Source organism: Hemiscyllium ocellatum, chromosome 12 (genome assembly GCF_020745735.1).
Source record: "Hemiscyllium ocellatum isolate sHemOce1 chromosome 12, sHemOce1.pat.X.cur, whole genome shotgun sequence".
In the NCBI taxonomy this organism is placed as follows: Eukaryota; Metazoa; Chordata; class Chondrichthyes; order Orectolobiformes; family Hemiscylliidae; genus Hemiscyllium; species Hemiscyllium ocellatum.
In genome coordinates this window covers 29,057,612-29,078,394 of record NC_083412.1, presented here as the reverse complement: position 1 = coordinate 29,078,394, position 20,783 = coordinate 29,057,612, and the positions used below count along the sequence as shown (strand labels likewise).

At 42.3% G+C, this 20,783-nt stretch overlaps 1 protein-coding gene across 3 annotated transcripts in view; it reads left to right on the top strand.

Annotated features, from left to right (window-relative positions):
- The window catches only part of map3k15 (mitogen-activated protein kinase kinase kinase 15), a 139,665-nt gene that overhangs the window by 50,455 nt on the left and 68,427 nt on the right, over nt 1-20,783 (top strand). For all 3 annotated transcript variants that reach the window (XM_060833457.1, XM_060833458.1, XM_060833459.1), the window contains exons 4-9: nt 4,174-4,342; nt 5,586-5,692; nt 10,643-10,813; nt 14,024-14,136; nt 16,429-16,588; nt 19,112-19,262. In XM_060833457.1, coding sequence (XP_060689440.1) covers nt 4,174-4,342; nt 5,586-5,692; nt 10,643-10,813; nt 14,024-14,136; nt 16,429-16,588; nt 19,112-19,262 — 871 coding nt within the window. The remainder of the gene's footprint in view (nt 1-4,173; nt 4,343-5,585; nt 5,693-10,642; nt 10,814-14,023; nt 14,137-16,428; nt 16,589-19,111; nt 19,263-20,783) is intronic.

The following is a 20,783-nucleotide window of genomic DNA, read 5'->3' as shown; positions in this document are numbered from 1 at the left end:
ACTCAATTCCTCTACCAATAAAGCCCAGTACACCATATGCCCTCTTCACAGCACTATTTACCTGGGTGGCAACTTTCAGAGATCTGTGTACATGGACACCAAGATCCCTCTGCTCATCCACACTACTAAGAAGCCTACCATTAGCCCAGTAATCCATTTTCTTGTTACTCCTACCAAAGTGAATGACTTCACACTTAGCTACATTGAACTCCATTTGCCACCTTTCTGCCCAGCTCCGCAACTTATCTATATCCCGCTGTAACCTGCCACAGGGGCGGCACGGTGGCACAGTGGTTAGCACTGCTGTCTCACAGCACCAGAGACCCGGGTTCAATTCCCGACTCAGGCGACTGACTGTGTGGAGTTTGCATGTTCTCCCCGTGTCTGCGTGGGTTTCCTCCGGGTGCTCCGGTTTCCTCCCACTGTCCAAAGATGTGCGGGTCAGGTGAATTGGCCATGCTAAATTGCCCGTAGTGTTAGATAAGGGGTAAATGTAGGGGTATGGGTGGGTTGCGCTTCGGCGGGTCGGTGTGGACTTGTTGGGCCGAAGGGCCTGTTTCCACACTGTAAGTCTAATCTAATCTAATCCTTCTTCGCTGTCCACAACTCCACCGACTTTCGTGTCACCCGCAAACTTGCTCACCCAGCTTTCAAGCCCCTCCTCTAGGTCATTTATAAAAATGACAAACAGCAATGGTCCCAAAACAGATCCTTGTGGAACACCGCTAGTAACTGCACTCCAAGATGAACCTATACCATCAACTACTACCCTCTGTCTCCTTCCAGCCAGCCAATTCCTAATCCAAACCTCTAATGCACCCTCAATGCCATACCTCCGTAGTTTTTGCATTAGCCTACCATGGGGTACCTTATCGAACGCCTTGCTAAAATCCATATGCACCACATCTATTGCTTTACCCTCGTCCACTTCCTTGGTCACTTTCTCAAAGAACTCAATAAGGTTTGTGAGGCACGACCTGCCCTTCACAAAACCATGCTGACTATCCTTGATCACATTATTCCTATCCAGATGTTCATAAATCCTATCCCTTAACAATTCTCTCTAAGACTTTGCCCACAACAGAAGTGAGACTCACTGGCCTATAGTTACTCGGGCTATCCCTACTTCCCTTCTTGAACAAGGGGACCACATTTGCTATCCTCCAGTCTTCTGGCACTATTCCCGTAGACAATGACGACATAAAAGTCCAGGCCAATGGCTCCGCTATCTCCTCCCTAGCTTCCCAGAGGATCCTAGGATAAATGCCATCAGGCCCAGGGGACTTATCTATTTTCATCCTTTCCAGTATTCCCCAGACCTCTTCCCTACATACCTCAAGGCCATCCATTCTAATCACTTGTGACTCAATATTCACATCAGCAACAGTGCCCTGTTCCTGAGTGAATACTGATGAAAAGTATTGATTTAGTGTCTCTCCAATCTCCTCCGCCTTCACGCACAACTTCCCACTACTATCCTTGACTGGACCGATACCTAACCTAGTCATCCTTTTATTTCTGACATACCTATAGAAAGCCTTTAGGTTTTCCCTAATCCTACCAACTAAGGACTTTTCATGTCCCCTTCTCGCTGCTTGTAGCTCTCTCTTTAGATCCTTCCTGGCTACCTTATAACTCTCAATCGCCCCAACTGAACCTTTACACCTCATCTTCACATAGGCCGCCCTCTTCCCTTTCACAAGGGATTCCAATTCCTTATTAAACCACAGCTCCCTCACAAGACCCTTTACTCCCTGCCTGACTGGTACATACTTATCAAGGACACCCAATAGCTGTTCCTTGAACAATCTCCACATATCATTTGTGTCCTTCCCTTGAAGCCTATTTTTCCAATCCACGCATCCTAAGTCATGCCTCACCGCATCATAATTTCCCTGCCCCCAGCTATAACTCTTGCCCTGCAGACTCTTATCCCTCTCCATCACTAGAGTAAAAGTCACCGAGTTGTGGTCACTGTCCCCGAAGTGCTCACCTACCTCCAAGTCTAACATCTGGCCTGGTTCGTTACCCAGAACCAAATCCAGTATAGCCTCACCTCTTGTTGGCCTGTCTACATATTGTGTCAGGAAACCCTCCTGCACACATTGGACAAACACCGACCCATCTAACGAACTCGAGCTATAGCTTTCCCAGTCAATATCTGGGAAGTTAAAGTCCCCCATCATAACCACCCTGCTACTTTCACTCTTCTCCTGAATCATCCTTGAAATACTTTCCTCTACTTCTCTCGGATTATTAGGAGGCCTGTAGAAAACTCCTAACAGGGTGACCTCACCTTTCCTATTTCTAACCTCAGCCCAAACATCCTCAGATGGCAAGTCTTCCTCCATCGTCCTTTCCACCGCTGTAATACTATCCTTGACAAGCAATGCCACACCTCCCCCTCTTTTACCCCCATCTCTGACCCTGCTAAAACATTTAAACCCTGGAACCTGCAACAGCCATTCCTGTCCCTGTTCTACCCACATCTCTGTAATGGCCACAACATTGAAGTCCCAGGTACCAACCCACGCTGCAAGTTCACCTACCTTATTTCTTATACTTCTGGCATTGAAGTATACACACTTCAAGCCACCTTCCTGTTTATAGGCACCCTCCTTCGAGATGGATGCCTTGTTCCTAACCTCCCTACACTCAAGGTCCTGTACCCTCAAGCTACAGTCCAGGTTCCCATGCCCCTGCAGAGTTAGTTTAAACCCTCCCAAAGAGCACTAGCAAACCTCCCCCCTCCATGCTGACCAGATGTCCTAACGTAATCTAGTCCCATTTGCCAGCATTTATCCCTCTAAACCATTCCTATCACATACCCATCCGGATACTTTTTAAATGCTGTAATTGTATCAGCCTCCATCACTTCCTCTGGCAGCTCATTCAAAACACTCACCACCCTCTGTGTGAAAAAGTTGCCATTTAGGTCCCTTTTAAATCTTTCCCTTCTCACCCTAAATCTATGCCCTCTGGTTCTGGACTTGCCCACCCCAGGGAAAAGACTTTGTCTATTTATCCTATCCATGCCCCTCATGATTTCATAAATCTCTATAAGGTTTAGCCTCAGCCTCCGAAACTCCAGGGAAAACAGCTCTCCTCTCGATAGCTCAAACCCTCCAACCCTGGAAACATCCTTGTAAATCTTTTCTGACCCCTTTCAAGTTTCACAAAATCCTTAGATAGGAAATATTTTGGCATGTGCTTCAAACCTCCTTGGGTAGTTCTTGCTTCTTTTACAAGAAAGCCACAAACCATACCTGCTGTTAGAATGAAAATCGACACGTGCTCTGAATGGAAAAGAAATAATCTGTTCTCCTTCCACAGCAGCTCTGTGCTCCATTATAATAATTATTAGATTATTGAGTGCAGCTATATAAGCACAAGTTCTCTCCATGTTACAAGTGAAGTTGTTTTGACAAAGTCCAAAATCAGATAAGGTTTGATGCATGCTTTTCCAAAACGAGTAATAATCAAAAGATTTCATGAGTCATAGAAATCAATGTTTAAAATACCGCGGTGCTGTGGGATTTGCACCGTAGAAATTTGTCAAAGTTTGCTCAAAATTAAGACTGTCCAACCCTATGTTCCAGGGGTGGCTCGGTGGCGCAGTGGTTAGCAGTGTTGCCTCACAGCGCCAGGGACCCAGGTTCAATTCCCAACCGAGGCAACTGTCTGTGTGGAGCTTGCACATTCTCTGCTTGGGTTTCCTCTGGGTGCTCCGGTTTCCTCCCACAGTAAAAAGATGTGTAGGGCAGGTGAATTGGCCATGCTAAATTGCCCATTGTGTTAGGTGGCTTAATCAGGGGTAAATATAGGGGGGGGGGGGGGTGTTTCGCTTCAGAGGGTCGGTGTGGACTTGTTCGGCCGAAGGGCCTGTTTCCACACAGTAGGGAATCTAATCTAAATATCAGAAATCAATTTATCAGTCTCTGCTTATTTCCAGCTTCTCCACAGTATCAATCTTTTAATTATAATGGGACTTCTTCAAATTCCCTGCTGTCATTGTTTTTACAGTTGTAGGAACAGACGCCTGGAAATTGCATCAAATAAATAGATAAATAATTTTATTGTGCTTACAGTTTTATTCTTAAACAGATTTTGTCACCTATTTAATTGTTATTTACATACCTGTTGTGCAGTCTCTGGTGTTGTTGTTGTTCACAGCACATATATCAAGGATACTCTGCTGAGTGACATTCGAAAATTGAGGGAGCGATACCAAGGAGATGAACTTGCCAAACAACTCACTGGCATTAAGCAACGTATCGAAAGCACGGAGGTTGTCACGCCTGACGTTATCACAAACTTGCTTTTCTCATACAGGGACATCCAGGTACGGAGAGACCAGCAATGTAGAAGAGATACTTTATTGTGTACTTATGGAGGATCTACTGAGGATTAAAAGCAGAGCATCCTGACAGAGAGACACTGCAATGGACCAACAGCAAATTGCATTTATGTATCTCCTTATAACAGAAAACTTCCCAAGATATTCAACAAAAGGGTGTAATAGAAACTGAGCCATAACATCACCCAATTCTGCTGCTCAACCCCTTATCAATGCCATTGCTACTTGTGTGCTGACTTGCACCAAGCTCTATTCATCATCATCCATTTGCTTGCTGACCTGCGTTGGCTTGTGATTGAGTGTGGGAGGAAACCAGAGCACCCGAAGGAAACACAATTGGATACAGGGAGAATGTGTAAACTCCACACAGATAGTCGTCCGAGGGTGGAATTGCCTCAATTTTGAAATTCTCGCCCTTGTTTTACAAATTCCACCACGGCCTTTGCCCTCTTTATCTCTTGAGGTTTCCTCCTGCATATTCCTTCTTTTAACCATTCCACAAATGACAGCTGTGCCTTGAGCTACTGAAGCCCTAACATCTGGAATTCCCAGTCCATAAACATCTCTCCTCCTTTAGTATGTCTCCACGTGAGCGCAGTATGACAGTTTGATCAAAAGTGCTCAGTATTATTTGTAATTTATCATTGAACCTCAGACAAGTATTAAATACTGTCAGCTGGAGTTCATTGGGTAGAACTCTCAGTCAGGCATTTCTTTAGATTAGATTAGATTACTTACAGTGTGGAAACAGGCCCTTCGGCCCAACAAGTCCACACCGACCCGCCGAAGCGTTTACCACCCAGACCCATACTCCTACATTTACCCCTTACCTAACACTACGGGCAATTTATCATGGCCAATTCACCTGACCTGCACATTTTTGGACCGTGGGAGGAAACCGGAGCACCCGGAGGAAACCCACACAGACACGGGGAGAATGTGCAAACTCCACACAGAGAGTCGCCTGGGGCGGGAATTGAACCCGGGTCTCTGGCACTGTGAGGCAGCAGTGCTAACCACTGTGCCACCGTGCTGCCCACACTGTGCCACCCACACTGTGCCATCGTGCCACCCACACTGTGCTACTGTGCCACTGTGCTGCCCACCATGTCACAATGCCTCATTAAGCCACTCAATCTTTTAAGGGGGTTTTACCACAGCAGAAATGTGACATTTTAAATTTGGCCATTAATTTTTTTAATGACTTATTTTACTCTACCCCTAACAGGATTATGATGGTATGGTCAAGCTGGTGGAAACTCTGGAGATGTTGCCGACCTGTGACCTGGCTAATCAGCACAACATCAAATTTCACTATGCATTCGCACTGAACAGGTAGAGTTACTGCTGTGTAGTAATTGGGAGAACACCTTGCCTCTAGTCTGCTAGGGCTGTGTTGTCAGGGATCATATGATTTCAAGGGAAGCTAGATAAACCTGAGAGAGAAAGGTGAGGCTGATGAAGATTAAAGAGATCCCTGTGCAACACAGAAATTGGCACACGTCACTTGGGGTAAGTGACCTGTTTTGGTGCTGTTGAGTTTTTCATTTATTCACATTAAATTCTTGTGAGGTTTATCACTTTGCTTTGTAAAGCACTTTCCAAATCAATGCTGAATGTGGGTAGATAGAGAGCAGCCATCAATTATATTCAGTTACTAAAATGTGACTAGGAATCTGTGACATAACCTAAACTCAGTAAGACCTGTGATGGCAGCCACACATATGATTAACTTCTAGTTTCAAAGTTTAACAAATATGAACAGAGAAAGATTTCCTCCAAGCCTGCTCCACTATTTAATTAAAGCATGGCTGAGTGACAGTTCAACACCTTTAACACAACATTATTCCATATCTCTCAACCCTCTTCGAAAAAAAAATCTGTCAATCTCAGTTCTGATACCCCATTAGATTCCTGGTATCCACAACCTTTACTGGGGAGTGAAGTTGTGTACTCTCTATCCTTTGTTTGAATTAATATTATCTGACTTTACACCTATTGATTTAGCTTTAATTTTAAGATGACCAAAGCGAGGACTGCAGGTGCTGGAGATCAGAGTCGAGGGTGTGGTACTGGAAAAGCACAGCAGGGAGATTTAAACAATCCTTAGATTTGCATATGGATGATTTTGGGATAGTATAGGGGGACGAGCTGAGAATAGTTCACAGGTCAGCACAACATCGAGGGCTGAAGGGCCTGTTCTGCGCTGTATTGTTCTATGTTCTATGTTTAGGTCAGACTCCTGCTCCTTGGATGCTACCTGACCTGCTGTGCTTTTCCAGTGCCACACTCTCGATTTTAAAATTAAGATGTTCTATCTTGCTGTTCTGAATTCGTTTACCAGGGATGTTTTTATCTGCAGCTGAGCCGTTGAATGCCTATACCATTTTAAATACCACTTTGAATCACTCTGTAAACTTATAAACTCATGGGAATACAAGCACAAGGGAATATAAACTATGTCCTCATAATTTGGAAACATAAGGTGAGATTGAATGAATCCAATGGGGATGCCTCACCTCCTGGTCACAGAACCCCATCATTTCCACATGGGAGGTCCAGTGATATTCAGTACCTTCAGGCCATTAAGTGGTCACTGTCTGTCCTTTCCCAGGATTCAGGACTGGTGAGATGCGCTAGCCAGTCAGAAGCAGCGGTAGCTCCTCATTGCTGTCAGGGAGCAGTGGCAGCTGCCAGCGGTGTACCCACCAAGGTCCCAGGATTGCCAAGGCAACCTTGGGTCACAGGTCACCTAGGACATGCTGAGGATTGAATGTTGCAGGTTGCAGGCGAGGGAGGCAGGGGATGATGGTGGCTTACTGCACTCAATGCCTTCCCCTTTGAAGCCAGCATCCTTGATTGGCCATAGAGTGGCTGTCATCCAACTGTAATTCACTGGAAATCAAGCCCCTGGATTCATTACAAAAGGTAAAGATTTTACAATAAGTATGCAAAGTTCCACACTTCTCGTGATTTTCAGACATAGGTCATGAGAAAACCTGGACCAAGTTTCTGTACCAGCAAGAATCAATATTTATTACAAATAATTAGACTCTAGTTACAGGTGAACAGATATAACCATCAGTATTTACCGACTACTGATTAGAATGCTAAACCCATTACGAACTCTACTTACACACATACACAGTAACAGTGCACAGACAATTGGGGGGTGGGAGGGGGATAAACACAAGGACAGAGGGGAAAATTGGAAAGAGAGTTCAGTAATTTTTGTCCACAAATTCTGTTGCACCAGGTTTTCCCTGACCTGAAAGCTTCTTCCTTTTTGAATGAGTCCTCTGATTTGCAAGAGACACAGGGTGGCTGAGGCACTTCCAAAATATCTCTGATTTATCAGGCCCAGAGGGCATAATCTCAGAGTAAGGGGTTTGTGCACCAAATCAGAGATAAAGAGGGGTTTCTTCTGTCATATGGTCATAAATCTGTAGAATTCCTTACTGCAAAGAACTGGGTTATTAAATGTATTCAAGGCTGAGGTAGGCCTTAGTTGGCCACTCCAGGGCCTCAATGATATACTGACAGGTGAGTGGGTGGTCCTTCTCACGTGACGTCCTACCACAAGTAAAATTATAGTCAGGGCAGCGATGGGTGAGTAACCAGCAATGATGTCCACTGCATGACACCCAGTTTGTACACCCATCCTGCTGACTGTTAGTTCCAGAGGTGGGTTAATAAAATACATTGATTGAATCCCTTTTGATATATATAGCCCCCATGTACAATCCAGAGGCCACCCACATTTACAGATCTCTGCTTATGGATCCCCCATTCAAAAAGCAGCCACTCACAGACTCCCTGCTTAGGAAACTTCACACACTGACACACACCACACCTCTCCACCCCCCTCCCCCCCAAACCACCACCACCACTACCAAACTCAGGGACACCTCCAATCATAGACCATCTGCTTATAAATTTCTAATCATAGACTAGTCATCTATCTTTATTCACAAGTCCCCTGTATATAACTCACCAATAATAGATCCCTTGCTGATAGATACGAGACCTTAACATATAAATACTCAACCATCTGCCATCACCTTGTGCTGAGGGATTCCTATCTGCTCACTGACCCAGTACCCAATCCAACACTGGCAATAGGAGAAGGAGGCCACTGACTTCCTGAGAGAAACTCTGCCATAGGTGGGTCCAGGCCTGATATCTGGCACTAAATCCCTCATTTGTCAATGAAAGAGCTGAAAGCCCACATTAGGCAGCTACTCTGGATGCCTGTAAAATAATCAGATTTGATCTCTAGCTATCTGAAAAAAGGAAGGGAAAATCTGGGGGAAATAAAAATCACCTTTTAATTTAGGAATGGAATGACAATAAAAAAAAAGAGTAGACCACAGTTGTCTGTTGTTGTGGCATCAAGAAGGTTCTGGGGAGCACAGGTGTCTCTGCTCAATGAAGTATGGGGTTGATTAGAAATGATATATAGATTGCCCTTAAACTCATGTCCATTACAGCAAAATGTGACACTTGACTGTTCCATGTCTTAACATTGGAATGCCTCCTGTACTTTGCAGTTGAGCGTTTGAATCTCGAAGGAAGTAAAAAGTATTGGAAATTGACCCTGGTATCTAAATAAGTTTTCTTGTCCATAATAGAAACATCTGTGTTTCAGAGGTCATCTTAACAATCTAAATTCCCCAAAAAACAAAATCCTTTTTGTCTTCATTTACATGTATTTTATGGACAGGAATAGTATGGCAATTTGGTTCTGTGATTTTTGTCTTTCTTTAGGACTGTTACGCTGCTCCCACAGACAGTTTTAAAATAGTCTCTTTAGTTACCAAGTTAAAAATCCCACAATGCCAGGTTATAGTCCAATAGGTTTATTTGGAAGCAGTAGCTTTCGGAGTACTGCTCCTTCATCAAACTCCCCAACTGCCTGATGAAAGCTCGTGTTTCCGAATAAACCTGTTGGACTACAACCTGGCGCTGTGTGATTTATAACTTTGTTCATTCCAGTCCAACACCGGCTCCTCCAGATCTTTAGTTACATACATGGCACACCACGCCTGGCTAGGTGGTTTTCACCTAGTTTACTGCTTCCTACAGTACCACAGACGAGGAGCAATGACAGCTGCTGTGTCCTCTTCCCATTGCTTTCCATTTCTAAGAGCTCTTGCTGACTTGTGGTTTTTAAACAAGAACAAACACAACTGTGAACTCCTGAGAAAAATCATCTTCTTTCCCTATGAAAGATTTGAATTTGCTGGGCTATATGAACAGTTTGGACAATATGTGGTTTTCTCTGTGCTGTAATAGATCAGATAGAACCCTAACTAAGATGCCAACTTCCATGCAGTTTTAGATAAGCTCAGTCTGTAGTCACAGAGTTCATTAATGTAACTTTTCTTGATTCTGGTTGTGCTGATTAAATCTAGCCTGGTTAGTAACTGTGTTACACCTTGGACTGAAGTAGGTATCATGCACCTGAACTAAAGCTTGGGATAGGTGAAGAAATGACAAAATACAAAGTTGGGGAAAGAATTGTTTCAGCAATGTTACCAATGGGATATAAGAGCACAATGACCTGGTCTTTATCAAGTTTGGAAATAAGATCTGAAGCAGCGTGGTATCAACTCCAGCTTAGTCACTGAGAAACCTGGTCTGGGCCATCATCATGGCCTAAATGCTTGGGTAGGACAGGGGACCTAATCCTGTCCAGAGGTGTGCCTGTAACAAGCAACAATGAGTTGCTTTGTTTATATTCAGTTGTTGAATGGGATCTTTTTAATCAAATGTTTATTTGCCACCTTTTATGGCTTCGACTAGAAGGTTCCTGGTTGTTCTGCCAGTGCAGGCTTTCTGTTGCATGTGTATCTGGCTGATTGATTTTGGAGCTCTGTACACTGCATTCACTAAAGCAGAGAGTGGCTCATGCTTCTGCTTTGAAAGTTCCTCAAGGATTCCTGTTGTGTTTGCTGACTACTTTGAATGTTCCCACCACCGTTCAGAATGATGGGAAAGTTCAGTGGAGTGGGGTGTCCACTATTTCTTCTGCCATGTGTTGAGATCATGCTGAGGTTATGCAACAGGAGCATTTATTAATTGCTGACACTAATACATAAATAGGTGGTGAGTACAATCCTAGAACAGTTCTGGCTTAGTCCTAGTTCTGAATGTACTTCAATGTCAACAGGCACCATTGATGATAAAATACTGTTTGTTAGCATAATAGATCTTGGCTCAGTATCCTGCAGTGACTGTACAACTCTATGTAAAGATTGTGCTGTTTGTATTTTCTCTCTGCAGGAGGAATCACCCAGGTGATAGAGAAAAAGCCTTGAATAAGATGCTTGAAGTCCTGAATTCATGTGAGCAGCCTGCCCCTGACATGTACTGCTTGTGTGGAAAAATTTATAAAGACCTCTTTCTTGACTCGTACTGCAATGATATAGTGAACCGGGACAGTGCCATAGAATGGTAAGAAAATACAGTTCTTCAGAAATGCGTTGAGATGTTCTCCTTATTGCTGTTATTCAATCAAGCTGTTTTCTGACAGATAACCTATACATAAGACTAATGTGGAAAGCTGTAATGTAATGAACTGGATCAAGACATACAAGAGTTGGGAAGCTTATTAAGTGAGTGAGAAACATTGTGGTAGCAATTCAAATCGTAGCAGTGGAACCGTAGGGTCCAGATTGCAAGACATCACAATGTGAAGCAATGGGTGTCTGCTAGTGACTGGAGTTCAGTGATCATCAATTAATATTTGCAACAATTGTGACACTTCAAGGAAGTACTGTTGCTCCTCCTGACCCTCAAACAGTGGCGTCATTCATTTTGTGTGGTGTGAGCATTGCTCATGCTCATGGACATTTATTGCCCAGCCCTAATTTCCCTTCAAAGTTGTGGTGAACTGCTGCAGCCCATGTAACATGGATGACACTCGAAAGGGTGTTCAAGGCTTTTCATTAGGGAAAGAACAAAGAGATAGTTTCACTTCAGATTGATACAGTCATTTCTTCCATAACACGATGTGTTCTTGTGTAAGCCTGCGCTATATAAAAAAAATCACTCTGCAAAAATAGCACTTAGTGTTCGGCGATATATCGCGTTCTAGCCAACACCCATCTTACAAGCTTGGGTTTTCGAATCAGTGTTCCCTTATTCATCAATCGCGTTATAGCCAATTCATGTTGAGGAAAGACGCGTAATGGCAGAACTGATTATGTGACTTGGATGGAAACTTGCAGATGATGGTGTTTCCATTTAGCTGCTGCACTAATTCCTGCAGGTGGTTAAAGGTCATGGGTTTAGGATGTGCTATCAGAGAAACTTTGATGAGTTATTGCAGTGAATGTTCATGATGGTGGACAGTGAACTTGCCTCATGGATTCAGGGTCCTTTCAACCACTCAGTTTCCTGCTGCTTAGGAAACACAGATGGCTGTGGTTATCGACTTTGCATAAGTGGCTTCGTTCCCAGAACCTCTTCTCCCCTCTTAAAAGCAGCTGTGAAATGGGTTTAGTTCCTGTTTCAAGAAATTTACATTTAGGTCCAAGTTATGATGCACGCACTTTTCAATTAAAATTTCATACATAAAATCTTTCAACATCGAGTCAGACTATTCAGTCCATTGTGTCTGTGTTGGATCTCTGAAAAGATCGCTTACCCTGTCACCATAACCCGGCATGCCTTGACCCTTTATTTTCAGAAGGGAATTTGACAAACTATTAACGATTCTGTCCCCAAAGCCCTTTCAATTGATTAATGCATTCCTGACGCTAACAAGGGGGAATTTATATTGCAGTCAGATTGATGAGAAAGTATTTAAGAGCAGACTTTTCTGCTGGTTGTCGGGTAAAGGAGGGGGTGGTGTTGCTGTGAGTAAATAGAGGATGCAGATTTAGGATTTTAATCAAAAGCTGGGGTGAGATTAAAATTCTTCTGAACAGTGAGTTGCCTGTGTTGAAATAAGTTTCAGTCACATCTTTGGAGAGGGAATTCAATATATTCATCTAATGGAAGACTTTTAGGATGGTGCAAGGTGCAGAGGAGCGGAGCTAATGAGATAGCCCTTCGAATTGTTGGCACGATGGACTGAATGTCATTCGGCTATGTTGTATGTTTTCCTCAGTGGTTAGGAGATTAGTCAGTCAAGCAGATGGCGCACATTCACTTTACAGTTACTGCTCTTTGTGCCTGGTATTCTGATCCATGCTCAGATTTATTCAGGCCAGAGCCTAATCATCTTGCGGATGCCAAGTGCAGCCCATGCAATGTCATCCAACGTGTTTTTGAAGACATGTAATAGGACAGATGACAAAGGCAATGCTTCGACACTTCCCTTTGGTCAGAGGCTGGTTCTGTAAATTGCCTCACATTCAGCACAGGGTTGCCACACACGATAGAATCTAACATTTGACTGTGGGCTCCTGTAGCTTCTGGCATCCTTGTAGTGTACTGATCGAAAACCTTAACTAAGGTCAAAACCTCTAACTCTTCAGAAGCTTTTCAATCCGTTCCAAAGATTTCAAAGGTGGTATCTTACTGCAGGACCAGAATGGTTACACACCAGTAGATAGCTGATTTTGTGAAAGCTGGAATTAGCCCTAATTTACTTCAAGAGAACCCAATATACATACCACATCAGCTCAGACAGTCACCTTTTATCAGTGTGCTTCTTCAATACTTTCAGGTTTATTTAGTTTTCTTGTAAATGGATTGTGGAATACCTTTTGCATCATATGAATGCCCATTCATCAGCCTCATCATGGCAGGCAACATTGTGGCTCCTGGCACTGTTAGCTCCCTCTTCAATACAACTTCAGTCCCAAACATGGACATAGATGACCATATGAAGAAGCATTGTTTGAAGACCAAGTGTCCAAACTTGTCCTTCCTCAGGGACGGAGAGGATTAGATGTTGCAGCATATACGAGTGAGGCAACAAAACAAATCCAGCGGTCAATGTTTCAAAGTGTGAGCCTTCAAAATCAGACTCAACTATAAATAATTCCAATATATATCCACAAAGACCTGTCATTTCCCCACACAAATGAAGGAGAATTTGAGCAGTTTTCCCCTTAATTATTTGCTATGCAACCATCAGAATTCTGTGTTATCGGAAACTTTTTAAAAATTCATTCCTGGGACATGGGCATTGCTTCTATTTATTGCCCATCCCTAATTTCCCAGAGGGCATTTAAGAGTCAACCACATTGCTGTGGTTATGGAGTCACATGTAGGCCAGATCAGGTAAGGACGGCAGTTTCCTTCCTGAAAGGATTTTAGTGAAGCAGAAGGATTTTTCCAACAATCGAAAAGTTATCATTCGACTCCTAATTCCAGAATTTTATTAAATTCAAATTCCACTTCCTGTCTTGGTGGGATATAAATATTGGTCCTCAGAGCGTTACCTGAGTTTCTGGATTGATAGTCTAAGAGTAGTATTACGAGGGCAACGCCTTCCTAATCGTAATTTATAATGAATCAGTTTCCTATTGCTTGTTAAGTTATATGCCAGCTACAGTGTAACTATGTAGGTCCGTTTCTAGAGTTGTGTTTGAAGTGTTGGACAGCTATTGATAGTGTTAGGAATCAGTGTGCATGTAATACTGTTCCCACTGATTGAATAAATTAATCTAACGTTTAGTGAATAAGTCATTTGTTTCTACTTATTGTCAGGTATCGCAAAGGCTTTGAACTCCAACCAACCTTGTACTCTGGGTCTAATTTGGCCATTCTCCTAATTGCAGCTGGTCAGCAGTTTGAAAGCTCAATGGAGCTGAGAAAAATTGGTGAGTACATCAGTGTTAAAGTATGAATGTTTAATTTCATTCAAAATGAAGCTTATGAGCCCCACCATAATTAAATGTTCACTCTGCGCAATTAAGAGCTGCAGGGTCCCAACTCTGAATGTTGCTTGCGTTGTACTGACCATTTCAAAAGTGATTTAAGATCATTAGGATTAGACCATTCTGCCCCTCAACCCTGCTGTGCCATTTACTAGGATCGTGACTGATCCAACATTCCTCACGTCCACCTTCCCTGCCCTTTCCCCATAACCCTTGATTGCTCAACTGGTCAAAAATCTATCCATCTCAGCCTTAAACATACACAAGGACTGGACCCCCGCAGGTCTCTGTGACAATGTGTTACAACAACTCTGAGAGAATAAATTCATCCTCATCTCCATCTTAAATTGGCACCCCTTTATTCTGAGACTATGCTCTCTGGTCCCAGACTGTCCCATGAGGGGAAGTATCTTCTCAGCATTTACCCTGTCAAGCCCCTTAAGAACCCTATATCTTTCAATGAGATCACCTCTCATTTTTCTAAACTCCTATGAGTAGAGTCCCAACCTGTTTAACTTTTGCTCATAAGACAGGCCCTCCATACCAGGGATCATCCAAATGAGCCTTCTCTGAACTATCTCCAATGAAATGCTATCTTTTAAATTAGGAGACCAAAACTGCCCTCCGTATCCAAATGTGGTCTCACCAGCACCTTGCACACTTGCAGTAAGATTTCCCTCTTCTTATACTCCAACCTCCCTTGAAATAAAGGCCAACATTCCTTTAACCTTCCTGATTACCTGCTAAACTAGCTTTCTGTGTTTCATGCACACGTACCCCCAAGTTCCTTCATGTTGCAGCTTTCTGCAGTTTTTCTCCAGTTAAGTAATATGTTCTTTTGTTCTCCCTTCCAAAATGAACAACTTTGTATTTGTCCTCTTTATACGCTATTTGCCAGCATTTACTTAATCTACCAATGTCTCTTGAAAACTTTCTGTGTATCCTCACACCCTGTCTTTCCACCTATTTCTTGTGGTCATGGCAGGGGAGAAAAATCTCTGAAGAATTCTGTAATTTGTTTTGTTATGGGGGCATGAGGTTAAGATTAGATTCCCTACAGTGTGGAAACAGGCCCTTCGGCCCAACAAGTCCACACCGACCCTCCGAAGAGTATCCCACCCAGACCCATTTCCCTCTGACTTGTGCACCTAACTCTATGGGCAATTCAGCGTGGGCAATTCACCTGACTTGCACATCTTTGGACTGTGGGAGGAAACTGGAGCACCCAGAGGAAACCCACGCAGACAAGGGGAGAATGTGCAAACTCCACACAGACAGACACTGGAGGCTGAAATCAAACCTGGCTCCCTGGCGCTGTGAGGCAGCAGTGCTAACCACTGAGCCATCATGCTGTTAAGTGATGTGGGGACATTTTTCAACTTGATCCTTGGTAATGCACTTGCATCAGTAACGCTGGATAATTTCCTTTTGAGTACAAAGAGCAATCGCAGCAATATATGGCCACATTTGCTGATCACTCTGAATTCCTGAGGTGAACTGTATTGATTTTGATGAAGCATCCTTAGAAAAGCATCACTGTCCTCACAATGGCCAGATACCTCAGCAGCAGCTTTATTACTTTATGCCTGTGCCAGGGGAGTTTGCCATAGGAAATTCCTGTGTGCTGTCGCTATGATTTTCTGAATTTTCCCAAGATGCATAAAAGTTTGCTTGTACTAAAATTGTTTAAAAATGTTAAAGGGTATGGCTGCTTCCTTTCCAAGACTTTGGCCTTTTTTTACATCATCTATCAAAATAATTTAAGTGTAATCTTTTAGTTTTCCTGTCAAAGTAATGTGCTGATAGCTACGAATGCATCTATTCCCGAAGGGGCATTCATTATACAGCACTTGTCACAGGTTTGGTTGGTTCCTATGGCTGCAGACTGGAATGGAATCCAGACAAACGACCTTTGCCCTGATGTTTGCCAAATGGGTTTTGGGTTCAGAGTTACTGTCCATTCCAACAAAGGTATCAAGAAAAGGGAGGGGATCTGTATTCACAGGGTGACCCAGGATCAAACAGTGCATTCCTGTTATTCATAGCTCAGCACCAAATGGTTGGCACTTTTAATCATGAAACTAACTGCTTCATTTACTGTTTTAAAATCCTGTAGTTAGGAGCACCAAAACACTGAAATGATGAAATATGAATGGTGTCCTTTTCCAGAGACAGCAAGGACCCACTTTGCACAAGTGCCCTGTACTTACAATGATTAATTCACCTCTTGTATAGGCATGCGACTGAACAGTCTGTTGGGTAGGAAAGGAAATCTGGACCAAATGAACAACTACTACGATGTGGGCCACTTCTTCATAGTCAGTATGTTAGCCAAGGACGTCAACAAGGCAGTGCAAGCAGCTGAGAAGCTCTTCAGACTCAAGCCCCCTTTTTGGTAAGAGTTGTTGTTTGAGTGAATTGACTGAGTCTGGGTCTGACCCCATTGGAACACAAAGAGACTAAGTATTACTTTAGGGCGACATTGGTTATTAGCTGCTATTGAATCAATAGTCAGGAAAGTCAGGGAAGGTCTGTAAAAATGAAGCTGCTTTGTTATTGGCCAGTGTGCAGACTCAAAATTAAAATTAAATAGAGGAAAGCCATGGGAGTAGAGTTGAGTAAGATTAAATTGTGCATTAAAATACAAACAGTGAATCAGTGACCAGCTTGTCTCCTGGTTTTTCTCATGATTGCTGTTTCCTTTTTTAACAATTTTTTTAGAGGAACATTGCATTAGAAATGAGATTGAAGTACCTTGGAGGAAGGAGATGCCTATTAGAATTTCTGGGTTATACGGACTTTAGGAAGATCTCAATGAAGAGTGATAGTCAGTGATTTATTAGAGTTAATTGAGAAAGTAATAAGCAATGTAGATGAAGAGAAATCTTTTGGATATCATGCACTTAAGATTTTTATTGCTTTTGATGAGGTGCCATGTTGAAGGCTACTATGCAGAACAAGAGCTCATGATGTAGGGGGCAATATATTAGCATGGATAGAGGATTGGTTAGCTAACAGGAAGCAGAAGATAGGCATGCATAGGTAATTTTGTGTTGACACAATAATATGAATGGAATGCTGCAAGAATCAGTCAACTATTTAGAATTTATTTAAATGACTTGGATGAAGAGGCTAAATTTGATGATGATACAAAAATATGTTGGGAAGTACATTGTGAAAACACAGAAAGAGGCTGCCACACAATAAAGGTGAGTTAAATGAATGTGTATAAATATGACAGATATGACATATAATTCAGGAAATTGTTCACTTTGGCAGTGAGAATAGAAAAGCAACAGATTATAAAAATGCAGCGAGACTGTAGAAATCTTGAGTTATATATGTGTCTGGATGCCCTGGAAACTGATTTATAAAAAGTTAGTATGTTTAGAAAGGCAATTAAAATGTTTATTGCAGAGGAAGGAGAATATAAATGTAGGATTGTTTTGTTACAGTTGCATTGGATTTTGGTGAGATCACGTTTGTGTACAGTTCTCTGAACCTTTTATAAAGTAGACAAGAATTGCATTCGTAGTTCAGAGAAGATTCATTTAACTAATCCCTGAAATGAAAGTGTAATTCCATGTGGAAAAGCTGGACAGGTTTGGCCTGTGTCCATTGGAGTTTAGAAGAATGAGAAGTGATCTTATTGAAATATCTAAAGTCTTGAGGGCCTGCTCAAGGTGGATGCTGAGAGAATGTTTCTCCCTTCTGAGAGAGACTAGAATAGTCTCCCATTTAGGATGGAGATGAGGAGAAATATTTTCTGAGGGTCATGAGAGTGTAGAATGTATTCCCCAGAGAAATGTGGAGGCGGGGTTGTTGAATATTTTGAATGCAGAATTAGATAGGCTCTTGGCTCATAAGGGAGTCAAAGGATACCAGGGGCAATGTTCCCTCTAGACTGCATGGCCATGCAGCAATTGTACAGTCTGTGTTTGGATGCATTGACTTCAGGCTCCAGAAGCTGCAGCCGTGCATGAATATTGGAGGTCTGCACAGCAGCGGGAGACTTTGATCAGGGGTGGGAAGGAGAGTGTAGTTGGGTACCATGATCAGATTGACCATTATCTTATCAAATGATAGAGCAGGCTGAAGTGACTGGCTGACTGCTGATCCGAACTCTTATGTTTGCTGTAGCAGCAACTGGCCATAAAACTATTGACTGCATTTGAATTGTAACCCTTGGGTTCATTTCAAAGCAGCCATGGTGAAATGTCACTGGGCCTGAATTTGGTGGGTAAGAAAACAAGGTGAGAAGTTCCTCCTGTTTGCTGGGACATCCAGACAACAGCGTAATGGGATGGTCCAATTTTAATGTGCTGCTGAATGCTCAAAGCAGGGAGGGTGCAGAGATAGCTTCCAACATGGACACTTGAAAATTCACTTATTCTCTTTCTTTTCTTCTGAGGATCAAGTATCACTCACTGAGTTTGCAATTTGTGTGATCAGATGCAAATAATGCTTCATCCTGATGCCAGATTTTCTGTAAGTGCAGGAATACACTCAATCCTAGAAAGTCTGCCCTCCCTGAACATTATCCACAATCACTGCTTAAAATCTCAATAAAATGAAAGCTAGTCAAATAAAGAGAAATTTTAAGGTTTAATCAGTGAGGATAATTAAAGCAAACACAAGCTGTTGGGTACTGCGTTAAAGCCAGAGAATATTTCCTCGCTTCTATGTTTGTATGTTTAGGGTGTAGGTTTGCTCGCTGAGCTGTAGGTTTGATATCCAGACGTTTCATTACCTGGCTAGGTAACATCATCATGTTTGTATGTTTGTTGGAGTAGCTTCTAGCGAGGAAACCAATGACTGCTCGTGAATTGTATGTCTTAGGTTCATTTCAAAAGAAATATGGAGTCTGTTTTGAAAGTGTGTAAATGCAGAGCTATCCTCTCTACCTTTTTTTTTCCAGGTACATGAAGTCATTAGTTCAGAACCTGATCTTGTTGCAGCAATTCCAGAAAATCAACAGTGATTATTCCCCAAAACAGGAATGTCTCAACTTCTGGATGGACATCATTGTGGAAGCAACAAGGACCAATATCTGTGGATTACGTTTTCCAGTAGGAGATTTCTGTTTGTTTTTTACTAATGTTCTCCCCTTCAGCTGTGTGGGTGGGGATTTTGTCTATTAACAGTGTTAGCAGCCATAGTAACTGTTTTACAAATCCCCCATTAGTGGTGTGTTAACCCAAGCAGCATGTATTGATCCTATGATCAGCTCTCAGAAAAGTGACATCTGCATGTGCATTTTTCAGAAGTAGATATTGGATAGCGATCAGGAACTAGAATCTTTATATTTCTTCCTTAACTAGAGGACACTGAAGTCAATTAGAATGACTTACCAATGCCTCAGAATTTCCTTAACATTCCCCAACCTCCCTCAACTCCCATTTTATAAATTTTAGACTGACTTTACTTTCACATTTTCCCACCATTTTTATTTTTGAGGTGTCTTCTAAAGTTGCATCTGACCTTCAGGGAGGTGACAGAGGATTAGGCTACTTTAACTTAAATTATTGTTCTTCACAATAATTCACAATTGCTTAGTGATATACTGTCATACAGATTTCCTATCCTTATGAAGAAGCACCCTGGCTTACATTCTGCCCCATCCATTGACAATGCAAGGTGATGTCAGATACTTATTGGAGGTAACTTGGATTTCATGACATAGCCAATTGATTGGAAATGCAAGGTTAACAGGCGGCTGATTTTATATTGCCTGCATTAGATGCTCATAGCCAACAGAGTCCCATGATATGTTGCTCTAGTTCTCTTAAGGGTTGCCCATTACCTTCCTCCTTCAAGTGTGTTTTGTTCCCAACCAGGAGGGCAGGCAGCCAACTTGCTCATGCTCCATCATGGAGGTGCACAGGTTATTATGAGGTGGTTCCACAGCCATTTTCCCTATTCACAGGGGAAGTAATTCAAGAAGACCTACTCTGAGAAAATCCCTGGAAAGCTAAGTTCAGCATGTTCACTGCAAGGTTTAGAGAAGATCAGAATAGACACTGGCTCTCTCAGCAACAAGTATTTTTTGGAAAGATCTCATTGGCTTTCAGGATTTATATAATCTAAATCTAATAACACCATAAATAATAAGTCAGAAATGAGAAAAACAAAATAAGAGAAAAGTACTTCTGTGTTGACATTATGATGTGTAATAATACTAATTAATGTCTTAATTGTGTGTAATTCATCTGGATCTGTTTACAGTAAATAGTTCCATTAAAATAGTAGCTCATGCCATCAATGAAATCTTTTTGTTTTATCTCCTTTTATGATTTCAGGACAGTCCAAACCTGTTTACAGCCAGCTGGGCATACCTTGAAGTTAAATTACTGTTGTAATGCAGGGAATTTAATGGACACTTTATAATCATTAAAGTCCTCAAAACTGATCAGAATCTGTCTAAATGAAGGAATAACCTTGCCAAACATCAGGAATATTTCCTCTGTTCTTCTTTGAATGGTCTCTGTGAATTTTTAACAGCCACCTAAATGGGAAAACAGGAGTTTTGTTTAATATGTCTCCTGAGAGACAGCACCACTGATCGTTCAGCATACCTCATGACTGCACTG